At 44.3% G+C, this 9808-nt stretch overlaps 1 protein-coding gene across 2 annotated transcripts in view; it reads right to left on the reverse strand.

The window, feature by feature from the left end:
* Window positions 1–5006, reverse strand: part of NR1D2 (nuclear receptor subfamily 1 group D member 2) — a 42759-nt gene extending 37753 nt beyond the window's left edge. The window contains exons 1-2 of one of the 2 annotated variants that reach the window (XM_075827200.1): window positions 4654–5006; window positions 1161–1286 (exon numbers count right to left, since the gene is read on the reverse strand). In XM_075827200.1, coding sequence (XP_075683315.1) covers window positions 1161–1227 — 67 coding nt within the window. In that variant the 5' untranslated portion in view covers window positions 1228–1286; window positions 4654–5006. The remainder of the gene's footprint in view (window positions 1–1160; window positions 1287–4653) is intronic. The other variant, XM_075827201.1, reaches the window with a different exon arrangement.
* Between the last annotated feature and the right edge of the window lie 4802 nt (window positions 5007–9808).

Here is a 9808-nt window from a genome sequence, read left to right on the forward strand (position 1 = left end):
GCCACAGTGCCCTCTGTAGATAATGCCATAGTGCCCTCTGTAGATAATGCCACAGTGCCCTCGGTAGATAATGCCACAGTGCCCTCGGTAGATAATGCCACAGTGCCCTCGGTAGATAATGCCACAGTGTCAGGGGCTTGCCCAGAGCTGGAGTCCCAGAGCAGAGCCGCTTCTAGCACTCTGTCTGGGACTCCAGCTCTGGGGAAGCCCTAGACATCGCTGTCCATATATGGACAGCGATGTCAGGGAATTCCACAGAGTCCAGGAGCAGAGCCTGTACTAGCGGCTGTGTGTCCCGCGAGCCGCAGATGACAGCCTCAGGGGCCGCATGCGGCCCGCGTGCTTGAGACCCCTGGGCTAAAGGGTAACTATGAAGTGAGCAATAAACCGCAGAAATCGTAATTCCACATGTGGTGATCAGGTTGAAAATGATTGAGACGACTGATACTATTAAATATGGACTCTAAGAGCACTATATATCTGCCATCTTCATAAATTGTGATTTATATCATAATATGGGGTATTTTTCATACTGTACTGGTAAAACCAGAATTCTTTTAGACTATGTATCCATCTTCAAAATATTGTGAATTGCTGGTACATAAGATGTTAGTCAATATTATGGCACGTAGCACTTTATTATTTTTATCTCTTCACTGTTTTTGAGTTTATTTTTGCACCTAGCATCTTGGTATGCGCTTTTTAGCAATACACTTTTTTTTATACACACGTCGAGTTAAACTAAGTGACGCAAGAGTATATTTTTTTGCAATTAGCACTTTAAAGAATGAATATTCAATATGATATATACATTATCTCGTCGTTTCACTATTTTAACTTTCTGTAAACTATTTCTTTGTCACTGAGAACTTTTTTTTTTCACACTTTCTTTATAATATACAGGTTATTTGTATTATAGATCGGCTTATACTAGTATACGGATGTATGAATATGTTACATAAGTATTGGTAGACACAATCACATCCTTTATATTTACCATATATTTTCTTCCTGCGGTCTCGGGTCCATGCGCGGTGGTGCACATGCCTGGTATGTGCCTTTCCATTCACCCTTGCTATTCCGCCACACGTAGGTAAATGGGCGGGTAACTTTCCCTTTCGCTGATTGGCCAGCGTTATGGGTCTTCCTCTTTCACTTACTTGCTGACGGAATGACGTGGTGGCCATTCCAACATGGTGAGGTCATCTGGGCATGCGCTGTTTTCATTGCGCCTGTGCACGTGACCGGACAAATTCGATAGGGTTCAGGTTTGTTGTATCACATCGCTGGAGTCAAAGGAAAACATTGTTTTTCTACCACTTTGTTCTAGCGATCAGTAAGGGTCAAAGCAGTTGGCTCCAATTAATCAGACATTGATGGCTTATCCTAGTAATACGCCATCAATAAATTAAGTGATAACACTATTGATTATGATTTTTTCCGTCCAACAGACTGACAGATAATTTAATAATGATCTTCAATGCTGGATTTTTGGGGGGCTTATAGTGTGTTGTAATGTGAAATGTGTTACTTACGGCTGACGTGTAGGCGATGGGGCATTATAAAAGAGCATTAAATGGGATGTTTAATTTTTTACTTTTGTCTGTAGGTGAATTTTCGACTGAAAATCTGTTCCAGTCATCAAATAGATCTTGCGGAAATCCATACACCTGCTGCAGAAAAAACCGCATACAGATGAATGTAAACGATTTTCAGTCGCAGGAAAAGTTCTGCAACAATCTGCCGCATGTGACTGCACCCTAAGGATGTCAGACAATTATCAAAGGCCCTGAGCGTCATGATGACTATTCCAATTTTGAAGAATTTTGTCTAAATATTTTGAGTACAGATGAGTGGGTACCATGCAGGGTTGGGACAAGGGGATGGTGAAGGTAAATCCCCTCCTAGGTTGCCACCTTGCCACGCTGTGAGGGGCACAATTATTCAATGGCTGCTTCCATCAGTGATGGAGGCACTAATTGGCACAGGAGGCCTGGGGAGTGGTGAGCACGGTTGGCTGTAAACTCACCACTCCCTAGTCCTCTATTGTGCCAGGCGCTGGGCCTGTTGACATCCAGCATCAGGAGGTCGCATGCGGCAGCGCACATAACATCCTGATGCTAGAAGCTCATGCCACTAATCACAGGGGGCACATCATGTGGCATTGTCTACAGGGGCACAGTGTGTGTTTGTGTGTGTGTGTGGCTTTATTTATAAGGGGCACAGCGTGCACATGTGGTGCTTTATTTGTAATGGGCACATCTTGTGGCACTATTTTCTGTGGACACAGCGTGTAGCACTCTTTTTAGCAGTCACTGTATATTTGGTGTTTTAATTGTATGGGGCACAGCTTATGGCACTATTTTCATGGGGCACTGCATGTGGCACTATTTTTTATGAGCCACTGTTTGTGGGTGTGGCACTTTTTATGGGGCTGTGTGTGTGACAATTGTATTCAGGGCAGTGTTTGTGACAATTGTATTCATGGAGAACAGTATGTGACAATTGTATTCAGGGGGCACAGTGTGTGACATGATAGTATTCAGGGCACTGTGTTTGTCACATTTGTATTCAGGGGAACAGTGACAATTGTACTCAGGGGGACAGTGTGTATCACAATTGTAATCAGGGTGTAACAATTGTATTCAGGGGAAGTGTGTGACACAATTGTATTTAGGCGTCACAGTGCTCGACACGATAGTATTCAGGGGCAGTGTGTGACAATTGTACTCAGGGGGACAGTGTATGACAATGGTATTCAGGGGAATGTTCAGGGGGTGAACAGTGTATGACACAATTGTATTCAGAGGCAGAGTATGTGACAATTGTATTCAGGGGGCACAGTGTGTGACACGATTGTTTTCAGGGGGCAGTGTGTGACACGATTGTATTCAGGGGCACAGTATGTGACAATTGTATTCAAGGGGCACAGTGTGTGACACGATTGTTTTCAGGGGGTACAGTGTGTGACACGATTGTTTTCAGGGAGCACAGTGTGTGACACGATTGTTTTCAGCGGGCACAGTGTGTGACACGATTGTTTTCAGGGAGCACAGTGTGTGACACGATTGTTTTCAGGGGGCACAGTGTGTGACACGATTGTTTTCAGGGAGCACAGTGTGTGACACGATTGTTTTCAGGAAGCACAGTGTGTGACACGATTGTTTTCAGGGGGCACAGTGTGTGACACGATTGTTTTCAGGGAGCACAGTGTGTGACACGATTGTTTTCAGGGAGCACAGTGTGTGACACGATTGTTTTCAGGGGGCACAGTGTGTGACACGATTGTTTTCAGGGGGCACAGTGTGTGACACGATTGTTTTCAGGGAGCACAGTGTGTGACACGATTGTTTTCAGGGGGCACAGTGTAGGTATTACTAAAAAAACAAAACTTTATACAATTGTTTTCCCATTTATAAATGTATAGCCAGAACATAATTAACCAAATATATATTCCAAAGTAGATCCATAACTGGCACAATTGGAGCATGACAAACCATTAAAAACCAATGGTTCATTGACCACATTTCACAAAATCATGAGAAAGTCCCAAAAGTGGAACTCCCCTTTAAAGGTACATTTGTCACACATGGAACAAAACAATGATCTTACTAGACCCTGGTGACAGTAAAATTACCCAGCCCCTCATAGCATTCTCCTTTATGTCACAACACATTTTTATTTTTAGCAATATATTCCTTGAGCACTGGTGGCTGAATGTAGAAACCATTGTCCGTGTGACAGTTATTAAAAAGCAATAATACGACAGTCCAGCTCCGTTTTATCACACAGAACACGTGACGTCCGGTTAATCCTGCGGGCACCACGTCCCTTCCACAATACACTCAGCCGCGTCTCAGTCACATGGCCCGACTCATGCTGGCGGATTCTGACGCACGTGTACTCGAATGCCCCGACAGACATGCCCCGGCGTCCAGCCAACCAGCGAGCGCCTGAAAAGAATATGAAAGGGGCGTGGTCCCAGTCAATGCGTCTCGGCGCTGATTAGCTGGAGGGTTCGAGTCCGGAATCCACGTGTTACAGAAAGTAGGTCATGGCAGAGCGCACCCTCCAGGAGCCTCACGTGGAGGGCCGCTCGGCGACCCGTCTCATTATGTAATTACTACGTCACGTAGAATGGCGTCCAATCAGATGCCGCGCTGGGCCGAACGTAAACACGGCCCGCACATGGCTAGGGCAGCCAGTCCATGTGAACGTTCTGAATGACTGGATCCCGGCTGCAGACGCTGGCGGCCGTCCCTCCTCCCTGTAACCCATTTTTCCGTCGTCTAACCACACCTTGCCCAGTGCTACAGCGTTATCATCCCGTACAATATAGCAATGGCAACAGGTATCCCTCCAACTGAGCAGGCATTGCAAGGCATGCTGGGACTGGTAGTCTGACAACAGCTGGATTCAATTACTACACAAGCACACATACGTCCCTAGTTATCCTACACTATCTGGAAATTAAAGTGTTAAACGATGCAACTCCTGTACACTCACAGCAGCTATTTAGTGTGGCGTCTCCATGAGAATGTTCTTTAACTCTTTCCTTCCCAGAACACGTAAACAAATCTATTGGAGCTTCTGCACCCCCAAAATCATCTTCGTGCCCACCCCTATGACACCACATCCAGGTATGACACTCACCTGCGGTACTCTCCATGTTACAGGCTTGATGAGTCTGGTCAGTAGGGGGTTCTGCTGGGCAGGTGGAAGCTCCCCCTCCAGTGTCCTCCTTCTCTCCCTCCTGTCTTCAGCTGCTCATTCTGCCAGCAGATCCATGTTGGGGAGAAGATTTGGTGCCAACCCTCCTTCCTCCTGGGTACTGCGGATGTGCAGCAAGTTGTCTTGGTGTCCATACAATCTGATGCCAGCTATAGGCAGGTGTCTGTGACCTGGGGATCTAGATTAGGACAGTGTTGTCCCGTCTGTCCTGATTCTCTTCTCTTTCCTAGGTCCCTGTAAGTGCTGTGACTCTTTTTGGCTCTTTCCTATGACACAGCCTTCTCCAGAGGCGGATCTCTGGGCTTGACATACAATATCCACAGCAAAACAGCTCCACCTCCAGTGTAGGCAGTGCTGCAAGTGTCAGCTGCAGGACAGCAGGTCCTAACACATGTCTGCTGGAAATAGGCTAACAGGTGCCATGCCCATGTCTATTGTGTGTGGAGCTTTCTATAGGACTCGGTGTTATAGTTCATGATGTTATATTCACATTCCCTAAACATGAGTGTGACCGCGCACCTATGAATGCATTATGTTCTATCAGGGCCATGATCCCAGCCACGTACCTTAAATAATCCAGCCTGTCCACAGAGATTATTTTATATTCATCTACATTCGAGATTAAAGAGGATCTCTCGCCTCTCCTGACATGTCTAAATACTTGTATTTCCCATAAAATAACAATTGTGGGTCATATTTTCTCAGAACTCTGCGCTGTGACATTCCTCTGTTATTACCCATAGAAATATGTGTTCAATTGAAAACTGGGAAAGAGGTTTGTCCCTACACAGTCTCACTCTGGCAGCACTGATTGGACAGTATCAGTCTATGTAGGGACACACCCCCAACTGGTAACACCCAGTTGTCCATTTATTCATAAATTTCTAGGAGGAATAACTGAGGAATGGCAAAACAGAGTTCTAACAAAAGATGCTCCTGAATTGTTATATCATGGGAAACCATGTTACCCAAACTTGTGCCCCCCTTCTCCACCCTGCCGCGCCGTAACTATTGCTAACACTACCTTTTTGCACAAGCATTAACAAATGGGTTTTATGATTCCCCTTTCACAGGGCTGTGTCCCTACATACTGACAGTATCACACTGTGCAGGGACACAGCGCCAACCCCCCATGTAGGCAGCGCCACACACACACACACCCCTGTAAATAGAGACACACACACACACACCGCCCTGTAGATAGAGCCACACATACACAACCCCCTGTAGAGAGCGTCACACAGCCCCCTATAGATAGCATCACACAGCACTCCCCCTTATATATAGTGCCACACAGCGCTGCCCCCCCCTTGTATATAGTGCTACACTGCAGCCCTGGGATGACATTTTATCCCATATGACTGCTGCAGCCTGTGTTTGGCGGCAGCGGTCACATGGGGTGAAACGTCATCCCAGGAGGCTGGCCCGGACGAAGAAACAGAATTCTGGGCAAGTATAAGATTTTTATTTTTTCTAAATTGCATTTTTACATAACATCTGCTATCTGTTGCAGGTTTTACCTCCCCATTGAATTAAATGGGGAAAACCCGAAACAAATGAGCAGCGTTTACGCAAATACAATTGACATGCTGCGGAATAAAAAAACGCACCGCAGGTCAATTTCTGAGCTTTTTTTTTTCCACTTATCATTTACGCAGCATGTGATGAGAATTGTTCACATCTATTCTACTCTGCTGCTACTGTATTAGGGCTTGTCCACACTTAACGGAATTGCTGCGTATTTCACGCCCGGAAAATACGCAGAATACGGTAGCAGCAAAGTGAGTGAGATTTACCAAATCTGATCCTGACGCTGCGTAAAATTTCCGACCAGACATTTTGTCCTGCGGAGCGTATTTCTCGTACTGCAGCATGTAAATTCCTGCTGCGGAAAGTGGACAGAATTGCTGCGTTTTTTCAGAGGAGACGTCACCATCCTCCAACATTGAGAAAAACGCCGCAAAATACGCACCATTTTCTGCAGCCAGCAAAAATGCAGGAAATGGTGCTTTTTTTCTGCAGCAAAATTTCTGCTAGTTTCTGCGGAATTGCTGTAGAAATAGATCTATATATATATATATATATATATATATATATATATATATATACACGCACACACGAGTATGCACATTATACACATCACAGACATACACGACTATGCACATTATACACATATAAAGTACACACACAAGTATGCACATTATACACATATAAAGTACACACACACACGAGTATGCACATTATACACATCACAGACACACACGAGTATGCACATTATACACGTATAAAGTACACACATGAGTATGCACATTATACACATAAAGTACACACGAGTATGCACCTTATATACATATAAAGTACAAACAAGAGTATGCACATTATACACATATAAAGTACACACACGAGTATGCACATTATACACATAAAGTACACACACGAGTATGCACATTATACATATATAAAGTACACACACGAGTATGCACATTATACACATAAAGTACACACACGAGTATGCACATTATACACATATAAAGTACACACACGAGTATGCACATTATACACATCACAGACACACACGAGTATACACATTATACACATATAAAGTACACACACGAGTATGCACATTATACACATATAAAGTACACATTGTAAACACACATGCACTTACCATTTATGTAGGATATATGTGAGTCTTCACTGCAGCTCTTCTCCTGCTCACAGCCCGACACAGAGCCCGTCGACAGTCTCCCCTCCCCCATGTCCCGACAGCTAGCAGCAGGAGGAGAGATGTTTAGAGCAGGGAAGGGGGGCTGGAGGGGGAGCTTTTAAAGCAGCAGAGACCACGGCTGCTAAGTAGGAGCGAAGTTCCCCTCGTCTCATGACAGGTGCGGTCCTGGCACCGGGGCTCCCTCCGTTGCTAGCGACGCCACTGGGCATGAGGGGGTTCAGGTGGCTATGGGCCCCCTGGGAGCCTCGGGCGGCCGCCCGAACCGCCCTAATGATAATCCGCCACTGATGGGAAAAACAACAGTCATGTTAATCGACTGCGCTATTGATGTAGTTAAAACAACGGAACCCTTTCACAACAGTGACAAACGGAAACCATTAGCAAAGTTTCCATCACAATTGAGATAAATGGTGATGCAAACGGAAGCTAAGGTTTCCGTTTGCCTTTCTGTTGAGGGGTTCCCCCGACGGAAAGCTCAGACGAAACCCCTCAACGGAAAGACAACGCTGATGTGAACAGGCCCTTAAACAGGGCTGACCTAACATTAGATTTTGCCCACTGCGGTACCTTCTCTTGGTGTCCCCCATCCATATGGTGTACGGTTATACAGTGCCTACTTATAAGTAACATACAGTATGGTGCCCATATAATGTTCATTCAGTGGTTTAAATAACAATGCTATACAGTTCCTGTACCACTGTAAAAATATACTGTACAGTGCCACAGAATGCCTAAGAAAGTACCACCATATATCGACCAGAATCAGATCCATACATAATATAATCTAATAACAGCGCCAAAAAACATATGAAACCACCTCCCATTGATTTCAATGGGAGGTGGAGGCATTTTTTCCCCAGTTTAGCTTTTAGATGCTCGTGGGAAAAGGAAGTGACATCGTTTTACTTGCCGTGGTTTACGCCTCCTGCCTCCCATTGAAATCAATGGGAGGCAGAGAAAATGTTTTTCGCTGGGTTTTTTGCCCGTGGTGCTCAATGGTCGCGGCCGAAAAACGCCATGAAAAACACCACAAAAACCGCGGCAAAAAGGCAGATTTTTCTGCAGAACAGGGCCTTAGCCTGGATTCACACAGGACGGAAATGCTGCAGATTTTGCTGCAGATTTCACCTATTTTACATTGAAAATGTGAAATTCACAGTGAACATCCAATACAGAATGAGCATGCTGGGGATGTGAATATCCGCAGCATGCTCTTATTCCTACCCGGAAAATGTTAAGCAGCATGAGCAGCATTTGTTCAAATCTCATTAACATGGGTAGGACTGTAATCCGCTTCGGACTTTCCCCCCGGAAATTCTGCATGGAAAATGTGTGGTATTTATGTCCTGTGTGAATTCAGACGTAAATGGACGCTAACTTTTCAAACAATTTATGCTAATCTAATAGTATACCTGATATATATCAACTTTGCAATTTACTTACTGTTAACATTTAATTGTTTTATCCATGCAAATTCTGTATGAAGTCACTGCCACTAGGTGTCTCCCTTCCTGTAATCCTTGGTTACAAATCAGAAGAGACGGATTGCAGAAGGTGGCGGGTGTCTCTTCACTGCCTGCCTACACAAGTCTATGGAGAGAGAAGGGATGAGCAGGGGGGGAAGTAGAGAGAGAAGACATAGACACTCTGTCAATAAAAGTCTATGGAGAGGGGAGGGGAGGGGTGACAAGGGGAAGGAAGCAGGAGCAGAGTGAGAAAGACACAAGCTTCTGGTAAGATTTCTATGTCACCCAAGTGCTGGATTTTCAGCTAAACTACTCCGTAGTGCTTTATAATCTCCTCCATGCCGGTGCGGCTTCTATATATGTGATATATAGAGACAGGTGAGCAGGATTCTCCTCTTATATGTGTGCAGTGTATGGAATACATGATAGCCATAGACTCCTCACACTAGCTCGGAGACAACTGAGAATTAGAGAGAGAGCCTGTAGTAAAACTACTAAAAACAATGCCATATACAAGTCATATAACGGACAGAAATAGTGTTATTCCTCATGTATACACATATGACAGCTCAAAAACAACAACCTAAAAGAATTGAGTCAAAGACCAAATTTTAATAAAGAATTATAAATTTTATTATTGCACAACACAAGAAATAAATATATTTACTCACAAGTTTAAAAAGACAAGGATGACTACCACAGTGTGGAAAAAGAAGCCAGACACATGTACAGTGAAGGAAATAAGTATTTGATCCCTTGCTGATTTTGTAAGTTTGCCCACTGTCAAAGACATGAACAGTCTAGAATTTTTAGGCTAGGTTAATTTTACCAGTGAGAGATAGATTATATAAAAAAATAAAAATAAAATCACATTGTCAAAATT

This window comes from Rhinoderma darwinii, chromosome 5 (genome assembly GCF_050947455.1).
Source record: "Rhinoderma darwinii isolate aRhiDar2 chromosome 5, aRhiDar2.hap1, whole genome shotgun sequence".
NCBI lineage: Eukaryota > Metazoa > Chordata > Amphibia > Anura > Rhinodermatidae > Rhinoderma > Rhinoderma darwinii.